Source organism: Dermacentor albipictus, chromosome 2 (assembly GCF_038994185.2).
Source record: "Dermacentor albipictus isolate Rhodes 1998 colony chromosome 2, USDA_Dalb.pri_finalv2, whole genome shotgun sequence".
NCBI lineage: Eukaryota > Metazoa > Arthropoda > Arachnida > Ixodida > Ixodidae > Dermacentor > Dermacentor albipictus.
In genome coordinates, this window is record NC_091822.1 from 172769150 (window position 1) to 172796975 (window position 27826).

Consider the following 27826-nt stretch of genomic DNA (forward strand, 5'->3'; position numbering starts at 1 on the left):
GCGTTAGATGTCGCATTCACAACGAACAGCCCAAGCCGGTCTCACAAGAAAAAGGGAAAATGAAACGTCCACCCGAACGTAGCTAAGTGCTACAAAGGGAACCCATGCGGGTTCCTCGAAAGAAAGCTTCGCAGTGGAAGAAAAATTCGTCCTGGTCAGGGACTCGAACCCGGGACCACCGGCTTTCCGGGCCGCCGCTCTACCATCTGAGCTAACCAGACGGCTAGCAGGTGGCAGGGCGAAGTCGAATTTGTCAACAACTTAGAAGCTGAACACAAGCCTACAACATCAGCACGCCTTGGTCCCATGGCCACACGACGTACCATTGGTGGAGCGATAGCAAATAACATGCACAATTTGCAAGTAGAAGCCGGTACGGTGCGCTCATCTCGATTCAATTCGCGACTTGTGGTCTCCCATTGAGTCTAGTCGATGTCGTACTCGGGTACCAAGGTGGCCAAGGAGTATAACCTGTCCTTGTCGCCGCTTCCGACGCTGGTCATGTGCTGGAAGCAGCAGGGCAGAGAGATATCGCTCTTGCCGATCAGAGGCTTGGGCTTGGACGCCCTGTTCGGGTGGATGGCTCATTTTCCCTTTATTAACTCTCTGCACCTTGCGGTTTCCCGCAGAAATATTACGTCAAGCGGTTCTCACGTAAGAAAATGTTAGCAGTGGCTGCGCGACCTCGTTGGAACCGAGAAGTCACTCAGAGAGGGCCACTTTTTCAGGTGTTGGTCACAGTTAACGAGTTGCGTTTAGGGTGCGGACGACAGACAGCTTTCAGCGCCTGCTACCGCTGCTCGTTGAATTGCATGCACAAGACCGATGAGCGGGACGAGCACGCGGAGATGCAAATGACCGTCAGAATAGCATTCAACTGAGCTATTCGGTTCGTAGCTGAAACGAGTTTGGCCAGCTGAACTTAACACGCGGGATAACGGTACGTCCTTCCCTGTCTCCATTTTTCCCCATGTTTTCAGTTCAACTGACCAAACTCGTCTTAGATACGAAGAACGTCGATGATGTACCAAAATATGATGGTGTCGAAGCAGACGATTAATTTTCACGCAGCTTTACCGCGGCTGGACGTGCATGTTAAGGACGCGAGATTGTCTATAGTCTGGCCTCTGAGTAATGGGAAACAAAATTCAGGTTCGAAAAACGCTGAACCCTTTATTTTTTGCGTGAGCATAAGTTTATTATATCGCCCTCTTCGGCGATGCCGCGGTTGTACTGTTGGCGTAGGGTGGCCTCCGTCCTTATTCTATTCACGCCTCGTCCAGTCTCTCTTTCCGACTCCTTTTCATTCGCGACCTGCACAGGCCGTCTCGTCATCGTCTCTTGCGTGTAGGCTTAAAGGACTGTGTTCTGTCCCGCTCGAGAACGCGCAGGGTAAAAAAATACAGTGCACGCCCGCGCGCGTTGTTTCGTCGTGCGGGTGGCAGTTTCATTACGGCCGCGGCGGTCGTCTCCTGCTATGACGCGTGCCCCCCTTTGCCGACGCATTCGTGCCGCCTCGATGGGTGGATTGTCTCTTCCACGCACGATCGGAATCGCTTCGAAGAGAACTCTGAGAAAGAGAGGGGAGAGAGAGCGGTCGCTGTTGTGGAAGAGCGCGCTGTGTTTTGGAAGAAACTTACCTGTTCTTTCTGTTTCGTTTTGTTTTGGTTTGGTTTTTTTCCCGAAACGGCTGCTGACGCCGTATCCGACTGTCGCGTGCGTGCCGGTGGCGTTGGAGTTTTCAGTCGTTAGCGGCGGCAGCCATCTGGACTGACTTTGCCCTTTCACTTGAGCAACGCAACCCCACGCCCCCCCTTCCCCATGCGCTCCCATTTCCACCTCCGTTCTTTCTTTCTTTCTTTTTTCGATCACTGGCGGGTGCCTGTAATAGAGTTTTTGAGCCGGCTCCCATTTTTCAGTCTACGATTCCGGCGTCGTGCTCTCGCCGACTCAATCATAGGCCGGTGCAGCCCCAAGAAACAGTTGTGTGCGCCTCTCTCTCTCTCTCTCTCTATCTCTCTCTCTCTCTTTCTAGGTCGTACCGCGTCCGACTGCCGCGTATCGACGCCTTTGTGCGCGATGTACACGCGCGAGCCTCCTTTCGCATCGTCTTCTCCCCTCGGAGAGATTTCCCTCGCCTCCGGCGTCGACGTTGTAAATTTCAAGTCGTCGCCAAGCCATACTCTTCTACAGCGTCGTTGTCCTCGCGGCTGAAGCTCCTACCAACTTTTTTCGAGACCACCCTTTCTATATATATATATATATATATATATATATATATATATATATATATATATATATATATATATATATATATATATATATATCCTTCTTCGCTATACGTATACGTCCCTGTGTTTATTGAGCCGTATAACACCCCCTTAGCCCGAGGCGTTGGCCCAGACACGATATGACTCGGGGGCGGAGACACAGGGGGGCAAGTGCGGGGCCATAACGTTCTTCGGCCGTCGGGAGAGAGCCGCCAGTTTTTGCCATTTGCGCGCTTGCTCAACGGAGGACACAGTCGGCGGCGGGGATCGCGACTCTTGACGCCATAAATCGCGTCTCCCGGGAAGAAAAAAAAGGAAAAAATGTACGATAATGTTGCGAAAGTGGACGCCTCCGGGCGAACTTTTCTCCGGTCACGAGACGCTCTTCTTCAGTGGAAAGAAAAAAAAAGGAATCTGAGTGCACAAGGGGGTTGGGGGAGGAGTGCAGTAGGACGAGAGGATAGAGGGGAGTTCCGATCGGCCGTCACGTTTAAGCGTGTAACTGCCCTGCGAGCCAACGTAGCTTGGCCTGTCGGCTGGCTTCTTGCTGCCTTGCCCTGCCTCCTCGCGTGTGTGTTGCCCCCTTGTCGGTGGCACGGAAGGTTGCGAAATGTCTCGGCTGTTGGCACGGTCTCGAAAACTGCAGCAGCTTTGCTTGTTGTCCGCGGGGGAGGAATTGTGTGGGCTCTTGTGGTCCGCGTATATAGCCGAAAACGAGAGAATAGAGCGCCGGTGTTTCAATTTTGTTTTGTTTATTTGTGCACCGGATAGTGTTCCAGATATCGCTTTGTGGGGAGCCCGTTCTCTCTGGCGTTGCGCAGACAGATGAACTGGGTAACCAGCGCAGCGCACGCCTGTATCCAACTGGAGGAGCGCTGAAAAGCCATTGATATCTATAGCGACCTGAAGTTTTTCATAATAAGGTAGGGTGGTTTATTATTATATTTTTTTATCCCTCCCTCTCTTTTTCTTTGTGCGAAATGCTTTTGTCGCTGTGTGCTAGAGAAAAAAGAGAAACATCATTTTTGAACGACTGATTGCTCGAGTCCAGCTGGGCCCTCAATCGTAGTGCTGTGTCCCTCTGTCTGGCCTCGTTGGCGGGTTTTATGCTGGCCATCAGCACCGGTCATAGTTTAGGGCGTATTTCCCTTGCGGCAGAGTGGTCCAGCTCTCCTAGGTGTGGGCAACGGAGGCGATGTCTGAACGAGATAGAATTGGTTCGCAAAAGAGAGCTGCTGGGCATTCTCTGTTAGTATGGAGTGTGTTGGGGTGTTCTAGACTCTTGCTTGACATGCCTGCTTGCTCGGTCTGTTCCCCATGTGTCAGACTCACGAGAGAGCATGCTCGCCTAAACGTCAATGGGCCTCGAAATACCTCTATTTTCACTGCCGCTATATATGTCATCCATTCGTTAGGGCTGATATTAAAGCGATGGTAGATGACAAAAAAAGCAGAAGCAGGCAATACATTATTTTCTGTTCCCCTTTAAGTGATACTCCTAGGTGACAAAATAATGCTTAGTACTTAGAACTCCCTCAGAACCCAACTATCCAGTTTTGAAGAGCGTGTGTTGAGAATTTAAAACGCGGGATGAAAGCTTAGCTGATCAAACGTTCGATGAAAGTAGAGGGGAAGGCTCGTCAGAAAGAAAAAGTAAAGTTGTGTAGACTAATTTAGGACGTGACGCCGTCACTCACGTGGAAAATTTTCGTTTTGTGTATGTAGATGTATTGCGGCTTACGGGAAACAGAAGCGAAAGCTAGGTTATGGAGATATACGCCCGCATGTTCCTGGTAAAGTTCCTCGCTACGTGATATTCTATAGACTATACGAGTCTGTCGAAAAGCTTAGCCCGTCTGTTATCGTTATCGCATAAAGCTCGTTAGGCACGCTTCGCCGCTGGGTGTTGCTGTTTTCATTTTTTCCCCTTCAGAAGTGTCCATTCATCATCATCATCATCAGCTTGGCTACGCCCACTGCAGGCTAAAGGCCTCTCCCATACTTCTCCAACTACCCCGGTCGTGTGCTAATTGTGACCATGTTGTCCTTGCAAACTTCTTAATCTCATCCGCCCACCTAACTTTCTACCGCCCCCTGCTACGCTTCCCTTCTCTTGGAATCCAGTCCATATATCCTTAATGACCATCGGTTATCTTCCCTCCTCATTACATGCCCTGCCCATGCTCATTTCTTTTTGTTGATTTCATCTAAGATGTCATGAACTCGCATTTGTTCTCTCACCCAATCTGCTCTCTCCTTATCTCTTTAACGTTACACCCATCATTCTTCTTTCCTTAGCTCGTTGAGTCGTCCTCAATAGATGCACCTATCTCCCGTTTATTCCTTAGTTGTTTCTTGTCTGACGTGGTTGTTAGGTTCCTAGTATTTCCCTCGCTATCGTGTTCTTGTATTTTCAGATAATTTCCATGTCCGAGAAGCGCAGCTCACATCTGCAGGAACCACAATGGCGCGGGTGATTGCGCGCTTTCTTCATGTTTAACTGCTGACGCCATGTTCCCGTGCTCGATCGTTTACGTACGCAGTGTGGCCAAATCGCCCTATGTGGGACTTGCCGCCGCAAGACAGACGTAGGCAATATTCCACACGTGCGGAGTAATCAACGAAACGTGTGGTGTTGTTCGAAGAGCCGTTTTTTTTTTCTTTTGCCAGTTTCAAACATATGCGAGGTCATTTGGCAGGAAAGCTTAGTCGGCGCTCTTCCTGTCTGTCTGGGCACGTGTGTTAATGTTGCACTCCTCTTCTGGTAGATTGGTAAGAACGCGCTTCCGGCACTCGACCTCGCCTGTGAGGAATGTAAAGAACGTGTGCAAACGATAACCATTACCACGTCACCAGAAGACGCTAGGGTGTTCCGCATCGAGTAGACGGTTGCCACGTACATTCAACGTATAGTTTTAGTTAAGTGTATAGTAGTTTGATTTAGTTTCTGATATGTTTTGAAACAAGATAATATCTTCAATGTACCACGCGCTGTTCAGTTTGATCAATTTGACTTCCAGTAGATCACTAAGCTTTTTTTTTTTTTCTTGTTCTCGTGTTCTTGGTAAGGGCTACGATGGATTGGGCTTTCCCACAAGAACAGTCATGGTAGCCTGGCGATAGGCCTGGCTTGATGTCGTGGGTTTGCTGGGCTAGAGATCTTAGCTTTTAGTGAACAAACTGGTTCTTCGCCTTGTGGCCACGTGCTCTCCGCAGCATTTACGCGCAGTCTCCGGCCACCCATCATCGTCCTCCCCGGCGAAGCACGACTGCGTGCTGCATTGTGCAGCCGATAAGGAACACCGCCACCGCATCGTGTTAGGAATGGCCGTACGAGGTGGCAACGTGCCAGCTTTCAGCCCGCTGCACGTGTTCCCAGCCCACCAGACAGGGCGCCCTTCAGAGAACTGCGGATGACCGGCAGCCACGTGGCGCGCGGTCAGCTCAGGAATGTGGTACTCGGCAGCGCCACCCGGGACGGAACAGAGCTCCACGAAGCCCTCTGACGTCGACACCGAGAGCTGTGCGGCACTGAAAGCTGTGCGGCACTGAAACCTGTGTGTGTGTGCAACACGAACATTTCCGTTGACGGGGAATCCGTCCACGGGGCCCTCGAACGGTGACGTCGAACGATGACGTCGAACTATGACGTCAAGCGGAGAGGATATAAGCAGCGTTTGCCGGCTGCTAGAGTGCGCTCGTCGTCGGGAGCTGAGTGCTCGTTGTCATGCTAGAGACGTACTAGTGAGCTGTGTGCTCATAAGCTGTTTGCTGCATGTTAGTCTTGCGGGCTCCATATGGGAGTCGCGCTAGACTGCCAATGTATCTTGCTTAAAATGCTTAATATGTAAATAAATCCTGTTCACCGAGTTCCTCTCTACGACCTTCAACTCCTTCAAATGGTGGCAGCGGCGAGGTAGTCCGACAACTCTGACAATCGTCACCGCCTAGCGCCGATGACAGGGAAGATACCGAAAGCGCAGGCTGCGTAGTTTCAAAAGCACACTTGATAACCGACCGCGCGAAGCGCCGGTACAGCCACCTGCTACTACTGCTGCTGCTGAGGCAATAAGCAGCCGTCCCTTTTCTGTGTTGGAATTCGTTCCTCGGTCAACGCAGCATCCAACAGCCTTTGCTTAGCGTAGTCATTTGCTGTACAGTCCCAAGTGTGCTTAGGTATACTCCACAACACCCGTAAAGCGTTGCCCTGTGTCGGTCATTGAGTGCACCTTAGTACTGTATTTCTTTAAATGCTTCAGAGATGCGCGTGAGAACACGTAGGCACGTTCCAACACTTTTCCTAACCATAGAAAGTAAGGAAACGCTGTCCCCCACGGCTCTTCGCGATCGTGCCGATCGCTGCCGTCGACAGAGCTGATAAAGTGGTTAATCAGGACGAGCCCCGTCAGAGGTGAGGGTGCGCAGCCTTTACTAGGGAATGCCAGATACGAGTGGTTTTTTTTTCTTTTTTCATTCCCTGAAGACCTCCCACTACCAAAGAGAAAGATCACAGCCATCATCATCAACATCATCATCATCATTACCTCTCACCACCTCCGCCACGCTCGCCACCACCACCACCATTAGCATCATCATCATCATAATAACCGGCATCACTAATGACAGCGTCAACAGCTCCTAGGTGGGCTCACGTCAAAACATGTTCTTTGAAATCACCTCTTTTGTTATAAGGAATGGTTAGGCATCCGCCGCGTAGTGTTGTCGTTCCCTTCTTCAAATGATGTTGGCGGAATCTGGCAATCTATTAGAAGAGTTAGTCAAGTGCAAGTCACTCATAGCCACCTCGCACTTCTTTTTAATTACGTTTTATCAGTATGCGCGCCACCAACTTATGAGTAGTGTTGAAGTAGTAGTAAAGTAGTTGTAGTGGGAGTAGTATGAAAAGTGTTCGTATGTAACCCTACACACAAACGCGTACGCACACCAGAGGCAAGCACGTACAGTACAGCGTAGCAAGACTGCACTGCCTAATATGTCTAGCACTGTCTAGTGAAACTAGCTTTGCCTAAAACTTCAGGAGCTCGTGTCTAAGACACGGTCTTTAATCTCTCCAGATAGCAGTAGCGTAGCACCTTCACATCTCGGGTCCTTTGACGTCTTCAGAGCTTCCGCCACTTCAAAGGCCTGCACTTCAAAGGTATCTCCATGACGACACCGCTAGGTGTGAATGCACTCGTTCGTCGACGACGACTTTAAGCGATAATATGACGACTATTAGTTCGTAAACGTAACAAATTGTCTCGGGTGACCATCTCAGTTTTTCTCGCGCTTTGAATTGTTTGAAGATAGCACCTCTGAAACGGCGTTTCTTTTGTGCCTTCTTCCATTTTTCTGCCAGGGAAGTAGCGGACGCCAAGCTGTGACTCGTGTAGGACGTGCACTTTATGCACACCCTATCGACTCGGCAGCACTCATCAAGCGTGCTTTCGTTACACTATAATTCACGTGTAGTGTAGTGTAGCGCGATTCAGTTATGGTGTTTACAGCTGTGATCAATACTAAATTTTACGTTTTTCTGAAAGTTAGGCGCTGGGAGCTACGTGAAGTTCGCCTATGCGTATAAGTTATGTGTCCAGGGGTACACAAAGTGAGATGATAATTATCGCTGACTGCCGACGGATTAACTAAAATTGAGTAATGAACTTTTTTAGTGACTGCAGGAAGCGGGCGTGTTTGTAGTGAAAAGCTAGAGGCAGTCGTGTTCCTACACAGCTCAATTTGGCAGAATTCTTCTAGCATGCCCGTGTTTCGAGATATCCGGCTGCAAATTTTAATTTCTTTTCGCATTGTTACGCTTACAATGCAGTGAGGATCGGCGCAAAGCCCATCCGTGATGCCACACGGCTGTTGCGTGCGGCGTTTAGTCTGACGAGGGGGCAGAGGCATAGGCGAAGATGAGAACTGTTTCCCTTTCGCTATTGGCTGGCGAAATCAGGGAATGGCTGCGCGGCGTGGCCTACGCGGAACGCAGAAGTCCTGTTAAAGGCGATAACGGGAAGTAATTATTTTTGCACGTTTTTTGCACGACTTGAGATCGCTAGGAATATTAGCTTGTCATCCCGTTAGCTTCACTGCCTTCTACTAGAATGATTCCGCCATAGCAATGCCTCGGAAGGACAATCAAGAAAAACCATGTTGGTATCCACTGGAGCTGACATGGCTGCTTTCACTGGGACGAGGTATTCTACCGGGAAAAAAAAAAGACGTGGTTCTCACAATGGCTGAGATGAATGGCGGCGACTCATTAGCGATACGGCTGCACGCTTCTCGCCACCCAGACCGTCAGCTTCCAGCTAAGCCAACGTTCATAAACATATTTCGCCGCTTTCGCACGACAGGCTCAGTCCACCATCAGAGGCAGACCAAGAAGATAATTGTCGATGAAGACTTCGAAATCAGCGTTCTCGTGCACGTAACGCTGATGCCAGAAACCAGTGTCCCAGAGATTCCCGATTAGTGCGGATGCTGCTTCGGAACAGTCACAAATGTGCTAAAGAAGCGTAGCTTCCATCCGTACCATATTTGCATTTGCAAGGACCTAAGTGAGGCAGACTTTGAAAGGCGGCTTGACTCCTCCAATTCGGACCTGATCAAAATTGATGAAGAAAAGGGGGGGGAGAGAGAGAGAGAAAATATGAGAGGTAGGGAGGTTAACCAGAGAGGAAAATCCGGTTTGCTTTTGCTAGCGTACGCTGGGGAGAGAGTGGGAGGGGAAGGTAAAATAAGGGTCCTGAAAATCTCACTCCATCTCACTTTGCCAGTTCGTTTTAAATTCCTGTGTTACGCTTCGTGACTTTTACGTTTAAGCTGCCGGTCGTTCTCACTTCTTATAGGTTCATTTTTCTTTCCGCAGGCAAGTTTACGAGAATACTTGTTCCGCTTCTGTATCGTCCGCGTAAACGTCCTTATGGTCTGTGCTATACCCCGCGGCTCCTCGCCGAGCATGGAGAGCCGCAACACGGCGGATTTATGTCGGCTGCGGTCTAGGGAAATTACTGGCCCTAATTTGCTTTAACTAGATCGTATAGTTTCGTAACTGCTCGACAGCGGCGTTGCGGCTTGCGAAATGGTCATCGGCGTTTGGTCTGAACGCGCCTGCACCGAAAGCCAACGAGCGAAGCATGCAGATCGGGTCTTCGCAACTCCCATCAGCCCGCCGTGTCCTCCGCAGTCCCCTGGCGCTTGTTTACTCTGCAAACGTAGACGACAGACCGTAACGTTGTTTCGTTTTATTATTATTATTGTGGCTAGTTTGTTTCTTTGTTTGTTTGTTTAGCCCTCCTCGTGTCAGCTCATTGGGTTCTCGCAATCGGGAATCTGTCGCAAGTGCTCCTGTGTCGACGAAATCGCGAGCACCCTATTAGTAAGCGTCGTCGTCATGTAGGCAGTGGCGCATTCTGTATTAAAAAACGAAAAAAAAAGAGGAAAGTTGCCCCGGCGCATTGTTCGCTCTCCACCGCAACGTTGAGTGCTCGGCTTTTAAATGTGCTGCGATGAATAGACGCTGACGTCACCGGGCAACACGCTTTGAAAATTTGATATGCCGTCGCGCACCCTTGGTTGTGCGCGCGGAACCGTTTCACAGCCTCCGTTTATAAATTCCAGCTTCATAATGGCCGTGCGGCGGTTCTCGCGAGTTTCGTAACGGGCTAGATATTTCCCCAAAAAAAATTTTTTTAAAGTAAATAAATGAATGCCCCGTCCCTCCCCCCTCTCCCGCTTTATCCCGCCATCTCTTGGTTGCGAAATCGTTGGAAAGCCGTGCACGGCAATTTTCTTGTGGGCCTGCTTGTAGGTGGCCCCTTTCTTGCCCTTGTTTCGTCTCTGGCCCTGAAACTCTCGCCTGCTGCACTTTTAAGTAAAGCCTTTCCCGCCGCTCGGCGGCCATTTCTGAGAATGGTGATGCTGACTTTCCTCTTCTCCATCGTTCGTGGCTTTTGAATTCGCAGTGATGCATGCGTTTAAACAAGCCCCGAAACGAGAATGATCATTTGCCCGCGACCATAATTGAGTCCTTCGTGTTTGCCCCGGCAGAACGAGTTGTCGGCCGTACAGCGCGTCTCGCTTCCATCCTCGGAGGTCATCTCGGCGCGCCGCCGTTGAATGTCGCGGCTAAAGAGCGCCGTCACTTTCCTCGCGTTCTTTCCGGGGCTTTGTGTTTTTCCTTCTCTCGTAATAGAGAGCACCGTCGTTCTGTATATGGAACGCGGGAGGAAAGCTGATAATCTGAGATGTGCACGACGATGTCAAAACTTCCTGCACTGGACTGTCAAATCGCGAACCATTCCGTTGACCTTGTCCGCGCTCGTATAATAGATCCGGTTGTTTGCTCGGAAACCTTTGATATCTAATGGCTTGCCATGTCTTGCTCGCGATAAACTGTAAAAGGACCAAGAGTGGCGCGTAAAGTGATGAAACGCAAAAGGACTTGCGTAACGTTAAATAAATGGGAAGACAGACAGTGTGGATTGGAGAGAGAAACTGGCGTAGCGGTTGCTCTCGTTGCTATGAAGACGAAGGACAGACCGTCTGATGTCGCCGCGGAGATAATCGGCGGTGTACTAGAGTAACTGACCGGGTGCCGAGTGAAGGGGAACGCAACTAAGAACTTCAGACAAATAGGAGACGTGACGAGATAGCGAAATTTTCCGGCATCTACATATATGATGAGGTCAGATGACAAAGGTCTGTGATAATCGGCGGTCACAGGGAGCTGCAGTCATATTGACATTGTCTGGCAACAGCTCCTATGGGTAGTTCTAGTGTTGGCACTCTGTCTGCGTGTGCGTGCGTGTGTGCGCGCATGTGCGTGCATTCAGTGACCATTACGTAATAAGAGCACGTGTAATATGCGTAATCATGTGCAAGCATTCTATAGCGCCTGGCAAACGAACGATGTCGCTTTAATGTTTATTAGCTAACATTACTTCAATGAGCTCAGTGGCACATTTTACGGATACACCGCAGGCCATCTTCTTTTGTGCGCGCTCGCAATCTCAGCGACGCGAGGCAAAGCACCCGTATGTGGTGTATTTTTTACGGCTGCTCGCTGCGCGATAATGGCTGCGACGCCACGCGCTTCAAGGCTAGACGAATGGTAACATCGCGCCGAGAACAACAATGAACCAGCGAGCGCGTGTGCGACCTTGCGTCCGGTTTTATTGTTGTTCACTTTCTACTGGCTGCCGTTCTTTCTTTTAGAGCTCGTACTCGCTGGTAATGCTGTAATGAAATTATGCGGTCCCTTTTTCGCAAGTTCACATTTTTTGTTTACACCTTCATCATCCTCTTTTTCCTTCAGCATCATATCATCATCGTCGTCATCATCATCATCACCATCATCATTATTATTATTATTATTATTATTATTATTATTATTATTATTATTATTATTATTATTATTATTATTATTATTATTATTATTATTATTATTATTATGATCACCATTCATTGTCCCTTGAAAGGACCCCTTTCAGGGTATTACAAAAGCGGGGGGGGGGGGGCAATATGCATCAATGAACACTATGGTCGTTATTATACAACAGTTAGCTTATTTATCCAATGGTAAACAAAACTTAGTATACATGCTAGAAGACGATGGGCGAGAAAAAGCACAAACAATACAAAAGATAAGGTACAAACTGGCAGTGGAAATGGTAGCTCAACCGGCAGTATAACAGAGCAGTAGAGAAAAGAAAAAGAGGTAGACGTCAGAGTAACAGCGCAGTAGTGGTAGGTTAAGGGCTTAAAAAACATGAATACAGGTGCCTAAATTTGTCTGAGTCACTTTCATTTACTATTCTGTCGGGTAGCGCGTTCCACACTTCACTAGCAATTATCCACCAAACACGAATGCCAAACAAAAAAGAAGTCGTGCTGTGTTCGTGTAACACATTACATATCTTTTGATTGGCGAAAATATAAAGAGAAAGAAAGGGGACCCGTTCGTAGCGCCTTTCTTTGTCTTTCCGGAAAGGGCGGCGTAGGAGTCGTCTTCTTAGTGCGTAAAAAATTTTACAATTCTCTACCGCACCTTTTCTTTTTTTGCTACTCTCTTTTCACGTACTTTCTCTAGAGCGTACGCGAACAAATTGTGATCGACTGGCGTGTTTGTGTCGCAGTTGTTATCACTGAGGATAAACGACGAGCGCGTCGACGAAAAAAAAAAGAGCCCTAAGAGAAATTTACTGCTATAATGCAAAAGGCGATGACGTAGAGGCGAGGACGTTTTTGGAGTAAAGCGATTTGGTGTGTAGCACAACAGGCATCGACGGTACTTAGGGACCCCGAGTATCCCATAGAAAATCGCAACACTGTTCATTTCTGAAAGCTGTAAAGCAGACAGGGAGAAGAGTAAGAGAGGGATGTTCCAAGCACAGGGTGAAAAGGGCCTCTCGCACCTTTTTAGCACTGAGCTGCTCATTGTCGCTGCAGAAGCTGTCTTTTCTTCCGGAAGGTGATTTTCCCTTATATCGTCTCCTGTTTTTCGGATGGGCGGGCGAGCGCCCGTCATTCTCTACAGTGGGGTGTTGTTCCTATGGCGCGAGAACGTTAACTCGGAGCTTTTAATGTGGGAAAAAGCGCGGCAAAAGAAATCAATTCCGTTTATACTCTACACACACAAAAAAAATGATAAAAGAAGAAAGGTGACGTTAAATGCGCAGCGCAGCTCTACGTAATGCAGAAGAAAGTGCAGGCGTAACGTCTTTATTTGCCGCATAGAGAGAGAGGCCGTATTTGCCGTAATGAAAGAGAGGCCCGCGATTGGCTGCGCTAGTCGTGGCGTCGTTGCTCTCCGGCTCCAAAATGGGCAAGCCGCACGTCTCACGTACTCCTTAGGGGCAGGCAGCTTTCGATCAGCAACGCCACGACCAGAACTGGGAACGAGCTCGTCTACGCCGTGCCGATGCCGCAGCCCGGGCACATAGAACAGGCCCGTGCAGCTCACCGCAAGCAGCAACTGCATACTGAGGATCCGGCAGTCTACCAAGCCTTCGTTTAATGAACCGTCGGGATTAACCTAGTAATAAACACCGGGGCCGTGCATCTCAGCTTCGCTAGTTAACCATCTCTACAGAGTGCTTGGGCGGTGTTTTTCCTTTCGTTTGTGCACAATGGCTTGAGCCGTTGCTGTGTCTTCCATGGGATTGCTTCGGGCTACAGAAATAGTGGCGCGTACTTTTCACCGCTCTTGTTTCTATAGCTTTCTTTTAATCGGTTGTCTCGTTGTGTTCCCAATCAATCAATCAATCAATCAATCAATCAATCAATCTTCGTTTTCATGAACTCGGCGCCAGCGAGTCGAGTCGGAACTGGAGCTGAGTCATCCCGACCCGACCGTGTTGACACGCATCATGCCATCCGCTGTGACACGCATCATGCCATCCGCGTTGTCAGAATTCGCCTCTACCCTCGCCGGGTCCGACCTGCTAGCGTTTATACGAATCCGACGACCGGCTTCCGGCCCGGCAGGCCGAATCTACCCGACATTCTCGGGTTCACGTAAACGTGGGTTATTGTCGCCTGACCGGTCAGACGTTAACTCGGCGACCCTGAGCGCGTTTTCGCGGGTAGTCTTCGGCCCCAGAGACGACGCACATCCGCTGTAGACGCAGGAGAGCAACGCTACTCGAGGCATTGTATTCATGACCTGTTTCTGAAGCGACGACAAATTGCGTGGTCGCTGCTTGCAAGAAAGAACGGAGTGGTGGGCAGGCCAAATAAAGTCCGCGCGCGCGTGCGTGCGTGTGTGCGTGTGCGTCCGTGCGTGTGTGTGTGTGCGCGCGCGCGCGTGCTTCAATAGGAGGTAGGGAGAGGGAGTGAAACGAGGGAGGATTCTCGGGGTGAAAACACATCACCTTACGCTTAACCGGGAGTTCTTTGGCAGCTGCCGTACTTCGCTTGCCCCACTTCGGTCCTTGGTGGTTGTTTTCCGTTTTCCCTTTTTTTTTGTGCGTGTGTGTTCCTGTCCGTTGGCGTTACAGGCTCGGTCCGTTCCATTATACGCACTCGCCGTCCGGGCCAGTGGCGGCACCGGCAGAAGCAGCAGCGTGGCGGCGGCGGCAGCGCCTGCAGTTGTCGTGGGAGTAGTCTCCAGGCGGCCGTCCTCTTGAAATATGGCTCACGGGACGGTGTGCAGTCGTATAGTGCGCTCTTCTCTCCGCGGGACTGGATGCGCCTGCTTCCGCCAGAGGAAATTTTCTCGTTTCTTTCTTTCTGTTTTTCTTTCGCTTCCCTTCTTTTCTTTGTGTCTTATCGCGCTGCTCTCGCTCCCTCACCCCTTTTCCGTTCCCTTTGTTCCCCCTCCCCCCAACGGGGTCGCAGCTCTTCCCGGGCCGCCTCCCGTCGCACCGCCTACGATTCCTTTTATTTCAAGGCCCGGCCGCCGTCTTTCCTATATCCTCGCCGAAGAAAGCTGTTCGTTTTCGTTCCTTTCCATTTCGTGTCGCACCCAGCGTGCTAAGGAGCTCGGGGAGTAGAAGAGAGGCGAACCTTTTCTGTCTCTCTCTCTCTTTCTTTCTCCTCTCGTTTGTCAATTTCTCCTCGACTCTTCGATCCTCGAACGGCGCAGCCTCCATTCTTTTTTGGCACTGGGCTAGAAATTGTCGCTCACGGCCGATGCTCTTCTTCTCTCGCCTATGGTTATGCTCCACGGAACGTTTGTTTTTCTTGGCCTCCGTGCCTCGTTCTTGCTGGGCCCTTTGGCTCACGGTTTCCGAGCTTCTTTTTCTCTTTCTTTTTCTTTTTCGTATCTTGTGTTTACGCTCGCCGGAAGCACCCTTTCTCCCCTCGCACGAACGCAAGCTCTTTTCCTTACTTTTGCCATCGTTTTCACTGACGCGCTCCTTTATGCTTATGTCTCCTTTCTATTCCCCGTGCGCCCGGTATACGGTCGACGCGCAAGGCGAGAGGCCTTCTCCTGCCTGCCTGCCCACTTCCCCGCACCGACAGCAGTCGAGTCGGTCCGTGTAACGGCAGCGCGCCGGGTCCGTCGGTCCCAGGCGCTGGCTCTATTTTCCCCGTGCCCCGTTCCATTTCGCCGCCGCTTCCAGTCCGTACCCCGCGGCCTCCCGCCCCCTTCTCTTTTGTGCCCGGCCGGCTGTTCTTACTGCCCCAGTGCTTTCTTCAACTCGCCGAGATGGCGGGCGGTGACCATTCTCGCGATGCTCCCGTTATGACGCCCACGTGCGCAACCCGCTGGGGTGTGTAGGAAAAGCGCGGGAACGTTGACTCTCTCTCTCCTCTTTTCTTCTACCTTTTATCCTTGTTTTCCTATTTCGCGACTGGCCCCATTGGTCAGGAGAGCAACGTGAGCTGTATCGAAACTCGCGCCTTGCTGGAAACCAGAGAAGCCCGCCTTCCCTTCTTTTTTATTGTTCCACAAAATTTTGCTTTTCTTTTACCTTACCTTTTGTGCCTCTTTGCAACGTGTGTCTCTCTGTAATTTTCGGCCGACCTGCCCTACACACTTCCCTACTTTTATTTTGTCATTCTCTCTCTCTCTCTCTCCGAAGGAAATGCCGGCCATCTTGCGTCCTTACTTTTCTTTCTTCGTTTGGAATTGGTGCTCGTATATTTCTTACCCCCCGCCTTTCTTTATATTCTTTTTATCTTCATCTATGTGTCCGAGTCCTTTATAGGGAGTTGGCCAACAAGCCCGCAGAACAGACGACCACAGTCAGAATAAGATATGTTAGGTCAGTTGTCGCAAAGGATGCAGTATCTACTCCCAGGGCACGTATAGAACTCCAGTTCTCTTGATGTTGTCTACGGTTCTGCAATGTCGGCGGTGACATCAAACTGTGCCAATGCAGAACTTTGTGAGCCGATTTTCGTTTACCTAGTTATCGGTATCTCTCTTGCGGACTCTCTTTCAATCCTATTTTCCCTTTTGCTGAGGAGGTTAGTAAACCGGACTTATTTCTTTTCTCTTTAGCTTTCATGCCTTTCCATGTACCTCTTTGCTGCTTGCAACCTCGCCTATACTCGCGAGTTGGCTATCGGAGCATTCGGAAAACGCTGTACGCGTGTGGTTCGTGTGTCGTGTATACGTCTGGCGAGAAAATGACCTTCGGCATTTTAATATGTTTGGCGATTTCAAGAGAACACAAATACGGACTGTGCTTCGCTTTTGGCGGCTAGCTTCTGAATAGTTGGAATGAGTCACTTCATGAGTAATCATCCTCCGTTCAATGAATAATTTTAAAGCCCAATATGCCGCCGGGCACTCCGAAACCGTCGGCAAATTAGACTTGCCTTCAACATTGCCAATCAATCAATCAATCAATCAATCAATCAATCAATCAATCAATCAATCAATCAATCAATCAATCAATCAATCAATCTGTTCGCCAACCGGTGTTTCAAAGCCGAACGGTGCCTATCCGATGTACGGCCCCGTGCTACATAAAAATAGTGTATAACGGCAACGAAAACTTTTGCTGCCGTTAAGTGAATATTTCATAAACTTCATGAATATTTCCGTTTGTATTTGGCGCAGTCCATTCGATCTGCCTTGCTTCTGTTCGATTTACCTTCCAAGAAACGCCTGTTCACAGCGTCCTCAGCGAACACAGTCTGTGTATTTCTTTAAAGAGGCAACAGCTAAAGTAATAAAAAAGCGCTTGAATTATTTTTCGGTAAATATTGGTAATTTCTGTCCTGAACTATTGTAATCTTCGAAATATAAAATGACACTAAATAGAAATGCAAGTTGAGCAATATTAATGAACTACACTTTTAAAATACTATAAAATACGCTCTTTCTGTGAGCGCCGGAGTGGCAAGGGGCATTAGGGAAAAAGGATGCAAGCGCGACAGACGTGTGGCGACGCCACGTTGAACTTCCCTTACCTACTCGACGTGACGTCATAGATTTTGACGCCGTTTGCTAGGGCTTAGTTAATTTGTTTCAGTAATTGTGGACTGCGTTGCATTCCTAATGAGCCGAAGCCTTAACTTAGCAAGTGTCCCGTACTTTAACCGCAGATGCCTAAACATGAAAAAAAAAGAAGCCCTGTGAAATTTCCGACGTCACCATAACGTACAAATGCTGGTGTTCCTGTGCATAATTAGGAAAAAAAAATACTTGTGTTATTTTTCTTTCTTTTCTAATCACACGTTTCACGTGCAGTTTCCAAAGATTATTTGTTCAGTGTCCTATAAGGTATCGGTATCCCCATTAAGTCGGCAGATCCCTCCCTCTATTTAATCATTCACTTTTTCTTACCTCACTCCACCACATATCTCGCTCACGTGATGCGCTTAAATACGGGACGTAAGAAGAGCCAGCCAGCATTGTGCATACTTGGCTACAGTCTCGCAACTCCACGTTCTGGGCCGCGTATGCATGTGCGAGTTTCTACCTTTCTACAGAGTTTCTACCTTCTTTTCTACACACACACACACACACACACACACACACACACACACACACACACACACGCACACGCACACGCGCACACACACACACACACGTGCGCGCACGCTCGCGTGTTTTTGATATTGTTTTTAAGACCTATGCATCGCGAAGAGCTACATCTTCGCCACCGCTGCACGGACAGGCTCCTGTGAGATACGTATCTTGCTAGCTTTGCGAGCGAGTGGCAGAAGTTCAGCGCACGGCGGTTCGCACTCACAGCCAAGAAAGAGAACGGAACACCGCTGTGACGTTTGTACTGGAGCCGTGGTGAGAAGTCCCGTCGGGTGGGAAAACAACACGTGGAGCGGCCATATTAGCGCTGTCAGGATGCAGCCTCCATCGGCCGCCGCCGGGGTCCTTGCTTCTTCTCTGCTGCCTGCGCGTTGCGCGCTCTTTGCTGGCGGCGGCTTCTTTATCTCGGCTCGTTCTTATTGCCGGGTGCGTGTTTGCTTTGGCGCCTTTATTTGTGGCGCCACATAAAAGCTCCGCATTCAGGGTGCGATGTGGGTTCACCCGACGCGATGATGTTAGCTTTTCGCGCCTCCGCTTAGACTTGGAGCTCCTTCTCTTTACCCACGTTCTCTCACTTTTTTTGTCGACGTTTGCTCGTTTGATAGCTGTAGACGAACTCTAAGGCAGACTGCACTACGGCAGACTAAGCCAGACTACGCAAGATAGAGTTGAGAAACTAACGCTACGCCTTTCCACATGTAACACGCGCGCACACGTTTCTTATTGTGGTTTGTGTAATAACTTTAGTCAAACGGGAAGGTTGCCTATATCAGAGTCGCCTAACCTAAGACGCACTTGTGAAAAACTAAGGCTACTTCTTTCTCGTGCGCACCTGAGTTGGACTCACAAACACACTAAGCCTCCAAAAAAAGAAAAGAAGACGCAAATGCAAATAAGGAAAGGTACAGCTAATCAGAAAACGCGTTCCATATACACCCCGGCCTTAGCTAATTCTTGTTATCGTTTACAACTGTCAAGATGCGATCCCGGGATGCATGTCTTCGTCGGCCAGTGTTTTGTAATTGCTTTTCTTTTAATATTTTGCTTCTAGTTCGTCCTTACGTGGATGCTTAGTGCTTCGCTATATCGGCTCGTTTCCTCCTCAGGCGTAATAATCCCAACTAGCGTGCATCCAGCGAGTATATGATATATAGAGAGAAATAAACAGCAAAGGGAAATGAGGTTGACCAGACGCAAAACTCCGGTTCTCTACCCTGCAAGGAGTTGGGGAAAAGGCCGTTAGAAAGAATGGAAGAAGAGAAAGAAAGGAAAAAAATAGAGTCTAGTGTATAAGATGACATATCCAACAAATTCATCAGCGGCAGCTTACGAATATCATTGACTATAGATGTCTATAAATTGAAGCGTTACGAGCATATTTATAGAAAAGTTGAACCCTGGTGGGGAGTCGGCACAGGAAGGCGAAGGCAGACTGAAACATATTTATTTATTTATTTATTTATTTATTTATTTATTTATTTATTTATTTATTTATTTATACTGTTAACCCTCACTTGAGGGTCGTTACAGGGAGAGTCAGTAATTGAATTGTACATAGAACAAACATTGAAGATCATTTGTAGGAGAACATTTGTAACACATAGAACATTTCTAGAAAAAAACAGTTACATGCAAGGAACAAATAATAAGCTATACAGTTTGAGCGAAATACTAATCAAGACCAACCTCAAAATCACTCACAGTACTTTTTGTGCCACATCATTCGGTAATTCATTCCACAGTTTAATAGCGTTAGGAAAGAAGGAAAAGCGGAATAAGTCTGTTCGAGCTATTATTGGTTGCACGAATGTACTGCGTGTTGTTCGTGGGAACCTTTAGTGAAATAGCGTTAGATAATCATCCTTGTTTACTTTCACCTCTGCGTGTAGTATTTGAAAAAGCAGTTTCAATCGCTGCTTCTGCCTTCTTGATTCCAGTGGTTCCAAGTTACCTACTTTTAACATTTCAGTGACCGAGTCACGTCGTAGATATTTAGAGCAGATAAAGCGAACTGACATTCTCTAAATTCGTTCTAGTTTATGTTTCAAAACCTTTTGATGGGTACTGCGCACAGCACCAGCGTATTCTAGGCTCGCATGGATATATGTCTTGTATGCAATCTACTTGACTTCTTTCGTCGCTTGGCGCAGTTTCCTTTGCAGGGAGCACAACTTCTGATATGTTGATTGACAAATATTTTCAACATGGGGACGCCAGTTCAATTTATCTCTTATGGCTATACCCAAATATTTGAAACTACATAGTATATTATCAGCAATATTAATTGTGAACGAGATCACTTCATTTATTTTTATTATGTGTGTGCAAGTGTCTTTTTAAAAAAATCAATTTCCGTACCCCATTTTTGACACCTCGAGCTTAAGTTTTGAAGGCACTGGTTGATGTTAAATTGATCTTCCCTGCATGTTACCGGACAATAAATCAGGCAATCATCTGCGAAAAGCTTAATTTTTACAGGTGATTGGACAACCACTGAGGTATCATCAATGTATAGCAGAAACAGTAGTGGCTCTAATACGGAAACCTGCGGCACGCCCGAATACACCTCACGAATTCCCGACATAGTATCTGCCACTCTGACTGCTTGTTGGCGATCATTTAAATAGGCTACTATCCAATCGAGAACATCCGCACTAAGACCGACATTGCGAAGCTTGAAAAGCAGTTTACGGTGTGAAACTTTGTCAGGAACCTTCGCAAAATCTATGCATATAACATCGACCTGCACTCAGGCACCTATAGCAACACAGAAATCATGAATGGTTTCGATCAACTGCGTCACAGTGGAAAGGCCACTGCGGAATCCATGCTGGAACGGACATCATAAGTCATTTTGTTCCAAAAATTGTCTAATGTTTTATTGCCACTGTATGCTCAAATATTTTACAACACACATATACGTATACGAGCTTTCTTTCTACAGTGGGTATAATGTAAGCTGTTGGCGACGATGGTGGTAATCAAATAATATCTCCTTCATTTAACGGGGTTTAAGGTTGCAAAGTAACATAATGAACTACAAAGGAGTCCGCACCGAAGTTTTCCCGTTAAAGTTTCACCTCCCGAGACCGGCTGCCAGTGTTTTTAGCGTTCTGCCTCAACCGAAATGACGTCGGAATGGCCGGTGATAATTTATTATTTATAGCAGAACGCTGTGAATTCCAAGCGATCGCGGCTGATAGGTGCCAGTTGCGAACAGCCGCGTTCAAGCTTGCTTACTACAATGAAGAATGTATATAAATGGACCATTACCGGCACAAATTCGGAAGCGTTAAATGCTTGCTCAGTTTTTTTTTTCCAGTTCAGCAGGTTAGCGAGAAAAAAAAGCGGCCACAAAACATTTCTGGGGCTCATTTGTTTTACTCCGCACGCGCGCCGCCTGTTATAGTGATCTACTTGTAATAGGAGAACTGGCTAGTTCTGCAATCATTGCATTCGTACAGGCCTCGAAAAAAAAACGAGAAATAGAATGGGAAAAAAATCGGGCAGTTTAGTACGAAGGGCGAAGAATTGAAAGCGCTAGTAAGGTTTACGTCATGGTGAAGCTCCTCAGACGGTGTACTTAGCTGGTAATGCGCAGTCCCGACATTGCTATCTGTGAAAGAAAAAAGAAAAAGGTCTACGCCAGGGGCGTGTGACACGCGCGGCTTTCGAACTCTCGTCTATCAAAATGACGTTTCTACAACTCGCACTTCTTACAAGCTTACAAGCGGACACTGTGATGCTATCGCGCGCGCTCGACACACCTCGAGTGTTCTGTTATATACCTTCCAAAGTGAGCGAAATCCGGCTATAATGAATTAAAAGTAAACGGGTGCTTACTTGGATGCCAGAGTGCTACGGTATTCTCCTGTCGCCGGAGTGGGCCGTTCTGTCGTTCCAGTAATGTGTCGTTGTGCACTTTTCGCTTTCTCTCTTTTTTTTTTCTCTCATTGTCTGGTTATTCGTATCGTTTACCAGCCGCTTACTCAGACTGTCTCTTCTGGCAAAAAACACGCCGCACATCAATACTCGTCTGTGCCGCAGGTTTGATTACGCATACAAGGCATATGTAACTTCGGCCGCTAAGTAAACCGTTGCTGCAAGTAAATACAACATAGTCGCCGACCGCTGGCGGTTAAGTTTGGATCGTCAAGTATTGCTACCATTTACTCTCTTAATTGTCTCTGTAATACGTGTGTTTTAGAGCGCAGCTCTTTGGCGTCCGTTCCTGGGTTTCGCGTCGGCGTTGTCGTCGGCCTCGTAACCAGCTCCGCCCCCCTTTCATCCCCCCAGCGCTAGCAGCGACCGACTGATACCGCTGGATGCCGCTGACGCCGCTAGAGAGTCAAGATAACGTGACTGCATAGAACACCGTCGCCGCCATGCAGAAAGAGGAGGAAAGGGTCCCCCCCCCCCCTGGTTCTTAGCGCTGCGGAAGCGAGGGTATCATATTGTTTGTGTCGGCATCGGCGGCGTTGTCCCTGAAACCAACTCCGCAGCTGGGGTTGACTCACTATCGGCGTCAGCGGCATCAGTCAGTCGCTGCTATCTCTTCCCTCCTCCCTTTATCGTGTTGTCCGCTTGCTGCACGCGCTTCTGCCCCCATCGTTTGCCGCTAAGTGTACGCGCCGCCCCCCTCCCACCCCTTCCTGCGAGTCTCCGGTTGTCAAAGCGCCGGCTCGAACTTTGAAGTTGGCGAACTGTGCGCCGCAAAGTTGCCCAACGGCTTGCTGGTAGTAGCTGCCTACTTCGCCCCTACCGCACTCACGAAAGACGTCGTGCACTTCCTGCAACTCGCATTAACCGTCCATCGATCCACACCGATGTTAGTAGTGGGGGACTTTAATGTTGACATAAAGACAAACAGCAATTTCCTAACACTTATGCGGGAGAACATCCCGTTCCTCTCGCTCGTAACGCGTCCCACGGCTGTGACAACCTCGCGAGGCACTTGTATAGATCTCGTCTTTGAGAATCAAGCATTGGTGTACCAAGTCGAACATATATCAGTCTATTTCTCCGACCACAAAGCTTCCTTCATGACTGTCAAGAACTGTTAGTGGAGTCTTTGTTAAAGGAATACGTGTGAAAAATAAAAAAAAATTCTGTGATAGCGCATACATGTGTTGCTCGATTTCTTTGCCTCAATCTATCGAAAAGGTGAAACAGCTTATTTGCTGCGCTCAAATTTCGCATTAGGAAGTAACGTAATCGTCGGTAATTTTTTTTAACTGTCTTTGGTCGTCTTATTTGCCTTGGCCACCGGCGCATTGTTTGCATAGGTGATCGAATCTGTCATCCTCACTTTCTCTTTGTCACGTTTGTATGATAATAATAAGTTTATTCGCAACAAACACATGCATGATACTGGAGACCAGCGGAAAAAGCTGCGGACAAAACGAATTATAATCTGCCATCTCTCTGTTCGTGCCTGATCGATGACTCGCTGAGTTAATGGCGAGGTTTTTCTTTTATGCCGTATGAATCTACCCTGTCGCACGGCTGTCAAGATTCTTGATTTGGGACGTTTGCATTTGCCTTCGCCCTTTGTGTACTCTATCAACAAGTTCATAAACAAAAAAGGAGCAGTTGTGTGAATTGCATATCGAATTGCAAGGGTCTTGTTTTTGCGAAGCATTCTTTGCCGTTTTAGGGCACGTTACGAATCGATATTGAAGCACAACAAATTATCAAAATTAGGTATTGTACCGTTTTTTTTTTCTTTCTCTCTCGCTCATTCTGTATCTTTCTCTTTAGAGCTAAATTTGAAACGCGTTCTATCTTTGCTGCATTGTTGACAAAGATACAACCGTTGATATAACGCGCTTAGCCTGTACTCCGTTATGCGTCGGCGTATTCAGCAACGATTACATGATTAGCGAGGGTGATTCTCGTGACTACCTCAGTTGCCGACGCGATATTGGGTGATACTAGAGGGAATTCGCAGTCCCAGGTCTGCACTGGTATGTAGCAGTGCGTCTCATATTCTATAGCAAAAGTGCTACAGTTGTAATTATAGTTCCCTGTGTATATTGTTTGAAATTCTCAGCTGGAACTGCCGAGAATGCGTAGAATAGGGAATCATCTGTGGCTGTAGTAAAGCGTTCCCTTCAATGTCGAAGTGCCAGTGCGTACTTTTGCACCTGTAGAGGTGCCTTTGTTGCGTGAAGTGTCTTTTTGAGGCGAAGCCATCTTTCACAACCTTCAGTTCCAGGTTTTTTTTTTCTTTCTTTTTTTTGCAGTAGCAGCATTTTGTTCTGGCAGCAACGTAGTGCAAGAAAAACTGTCTCGGAAAAACTTCGAAAAACCAGTAAGAGAGCACTGCGCGTGGCGCTGCCTCAGGACAGCGCTCGCCATCTGCTATCTCGAATTCTGTTTGAAACTAAGGAGCTGTGTGGTTCCTTGTGCGACAGGAAACGGGAACAGGGGATAAAGAAAGGCAAAATAATTAACGCGGGAGCAGTTCTGGTTCACTAGCATACACCGTAGGAGGAGATGTTGGGGCATCAAGAAAACCACAATACAATTGCTTAGTGAAATTAAAGCCGGCGCGCAATGAAAGGGTAACTTTGTAGCACGAAGCGTTGTCACATTCTATTACGTAGGCCTTTAGATTGAAGCGAGGTTTCGAGCCGTCACAGTTCACAAACGGTGAACGGCGTGAACGTCACAAGCAAGGCACCAGAGTTGAAGCACTGTCGTCGCGTATTTATTCTTGTTTCTGCTGTCTACAACGCTTTCGCATTTCAGCCGTCATTAGCATGGCGTCATCGATGCCTTTCCTAGCTGCCCTGAAATATGCTTTCGGCGTGGCGTTTTGCCGAAAAATTGAAATATCTACAGCTTTAGTGCTACCATCGCTAGCATTCCTTTTCTTCAGTTCGCAGCACTTCGATCACTGATCACCGTGAGTCAACCGGTTTCTCTTATTACTTTGCTCGCATGTCTGTCAATCCGCTCTCACACGGAATTACGTCTTTCGTTCTGCGCATCGCGAGGACATTGCGTGTCTTTTTTTTTAAGTTTATCCCGTCGTAGCTTTCCATGTACGGGCCTTTTCTCACCTTCATCGAGAGTGTCAAATTAAGATTTCACGATTACACCGCCCAATACGTTGTCTTAACAATGACGGTAATGGAACGGTGACAGTGGACGGCCCCCGCACCTGTGGGCGTACGCGAAAAACCAGTTAAAAAACAAACTACCTCTTTTCCTTATTACCCCACGACATTTCGACGCGGCCGGCCTTGTGAACTTCTTTCTTTTTTCCCTTTCTTTCACTTCGTTTCTCCATTCCTTATTTTTATTCGTTTCCTGTTTCGATTTACTGACCTTCTCCTAATCGAATCGGGGCTCACATCTTTAAACCACTCCTTCCTTTCTTCGAAGAAAAGATAGAAAACAGTGGGGGCTGACTGCAGGACCGGCTTTAGCGAGTCGACAGCGTCAGCGTCGACGACGTGGACAGAACGACGTGATTCAGTGCGATTCTCTCGCTCGCGCCTTTTTATCACACTAACCTCAACGGCGGTGGTTGTCAGCGGCCCGCAGTCTCTCTCTCTCCCTCGACTGCTCGCTGAGTTGACGCCGTCGGGGATTAGGTCGACGAGTGAGTCCTTCTAATTCGGGAAACGCGCGGCGGCCGTGAGTGGGACTCGCCAGTGTTGGAAGACACTGCGTGTACTGCCCCGTCGGACTTGGTAGAGAGCGTTTGCTTAAAAGTTAAACGACCGCCCGCGAAGGAGTCGCGCGCCACCTCCTCGATAGATAGACGTTGACCTAAGCGAAACGAGAAGAAAAAAAAGTAAAGAGGGAGAGAAAGTAGTTGCGGCGAACTTCGCGAAAAAAAAATTGCCCGAGAAAAATTTGAGGGGGTGAAAAAAAACACACACACACAAGACAGGAGAAAGAAGAAGTCTGAAAGAAGGGCGGCAGTGTAGTGGAGGGAAGACGTGGTTTAACGAAATTGCTTCGCCGTCGCCTTAGTTTCTGAAGTGTCTTCTTGCTTCTGCTCTCTCTCTCTCTCTCTCGATTTCCTTTTTCTTGTTAGTCGCTTGCTTCTTGTTGCGCCCCGTGTTCTTCTTCCTTTCTTTTTTCTTTCTTCCCCTTGATCATTGCTCGCTTTGAGTTCTCGCTTGACGTCTTTCGATCGGTTTGTGTGTTCTCTTAAAGCTCTTGCTCTCGCTCGCTCGTCGGTCGGAACTTATTTGTTCTTGGCTGCTTTTTTTTTACGTGTCGACCCGAAATGAAAGTCGTTACCTCTCACGCGCGTGGCGCAGCGCGCTGAAGCGGCGGCTCGTGCGAGACGTACGAAATTAAAGGAGGCAAGGGTCATCTATCTTTCTAACGCGGTTGCCGAGCACATCACGCGGATCGCGCTATTTATGGTCCTATCGCGCGATTTTTTTTTAAATTTCTCTTCTCATTCCTCGCGCGCCCTTCATTTGCATTGTCTTTGCCGGGCTTTGCTGTCTGGCTTTGCGTAGTGTAGTGGTGCGTTTAACTGAGGTTTCCAGAAAATTAGCATGGCTCGCTTTTGTTGTCTGTGCGCTTTGTATGCTCCTGCATTCGATGGCAAATCGAGCTTGATTACGCTGTTACATTACGCGCTGGGGGGAGGGGGGGGGGAGGTTAATGCGAAAGCATTATATGTGCCACTGAGCGAAAATGCGTCGTAGTCGGCGCGACCGGAAGATGGCACCAGAAACAGCCGAAGGCGCAAAGAGTAAAACACGTAAAAAAAGATGCTTGGATTGACATGAAATATATCAGGGAGGCCCCTGTAAACAATCTGAATTGATGATATCGAAATAAAAAAGTGGTAAACTTTGGTCTGGGCGGGAATCGAGCCCGGGTCTCCCGGGTCTCCCGGGTCCGAGACGCTTCCCCGACATTAGGGTGGCTCCACAGTTCTGGCTGACTAAAAGTGTAGCCTCGATCGTGCGTTACTGGGCATGTGACGGCGCGAGGGTCATGACGGCACGTCATGAGTGTATAACATGAGTTAGTTCGTGACGTTCCAAGGTCTACAAGCAGTATAATCTTTTACATTCCCACACGTAAGCAGTCTTAAGTGTCCCTGCCGATTCTTCTTTTTTTTTTCTCTTCTCTAGCCCGCCTAACTCAGAGCTCAATTCAAATTTGAAACCTGGCGATGAGGCCCTTCATTGGCCTTCTTCCGCAGACGTAGCCTTTCTGAGTACCGCGTCTATTACTTTGGAGCTCCATTTTTTAATGTTCCTTTGCTTAAGTCAGTGCAGCGAAAGATATTGCTTAACTCTGCTGGATAACCTACTGTGTTTCGAGTCGTTCATCTTTCCATATTTGCCTAACAGTGTTTGGCAAAGGTGTGCATCGTATATACGTTGAACTTGTTTGTCGGGTTTGCCGACCGAATGTTAACTCGTCGTAATGTCAAGGATGAAACGAGCTCACAATAAGATAGAAGCGCATGCGATTGATCGATGTAGGACGGACTGGAAATAAATTACACCCCTAAGTGTGTTAAACTTTAGCTGAAGGACCGTTTCTTCTAATAAGGCTTGGGTCTTGTTCTACGATCGTTATGTTTCGATTTCGCTAAACCATTCACTCAACACGCAACTTTTATATAATGTTTATTCGAAAGTTCCCAAATCGTTTCGTTCGTAAGTGATGCCGGCTCTTCTTTGGTGGTCCCTTTCGTTATGATACGTCTGACATCACGATCGCCTGATTTATGGCCTTATGAACAGTTCCTTAGCTAAGAAGTTTTCGCGGACGAACACTATTGCTTACTTTCGTCTTGTGCTTTCTTTTCTCGCAGGTGCGTATGATACAGTGGTAACCTCACGGAATTGCTCCCATGTGGATCTTCGAAGGCAAGAGCACACAGATTCCTGCTGGAATGGTACCGGACGCTGCCGAGCTCACCAACCACTATATTCTCCCAAGGCGGGCGGAGTCAAACGTGAGATTTGTCGTAAAGCTCGAATGGGATGCTATCTTGAGCTTGCTTCGTGCTACACATTTCTAGCACTCCAGCATCCTTTATAAAATCATCACTTTGTGTGTGTGGGGGAGGGGGGAGTGGATGTGGGTTTGTTTGTGTGTACGAAAG

The 27826-nt window shown here is 48.1% G+C and overlaps 1 protein-coding gene across 2 annotated transcripts in view; it reads left to right on the plus strand.

Annotated features, from left to right (window-relative positions):
• Camta (Calmodulin-binding transcription activator) overlaps positions 1 to 27826 on the plus strand; it is a 560381-nt gene that overhangs the window by 183555 nt on the left and 349000 nt on the right. The window contains exon 3 of one of the 2 annotated variants that reach the window (XM_065430476.1): positions 27533 to 27676. The exons of the other annotated variant lie outside the window; for it this stretch is intronic. Coding sequence (XP_065286548.1) covers positions 27533 to 27676 — 144 coding nt within the window. The remainder of the gene's footprint in view (positions 1 to 27532; positions 27677 to 27826) is intronic. 2 annotated transcript variants of the gene reach the window in all.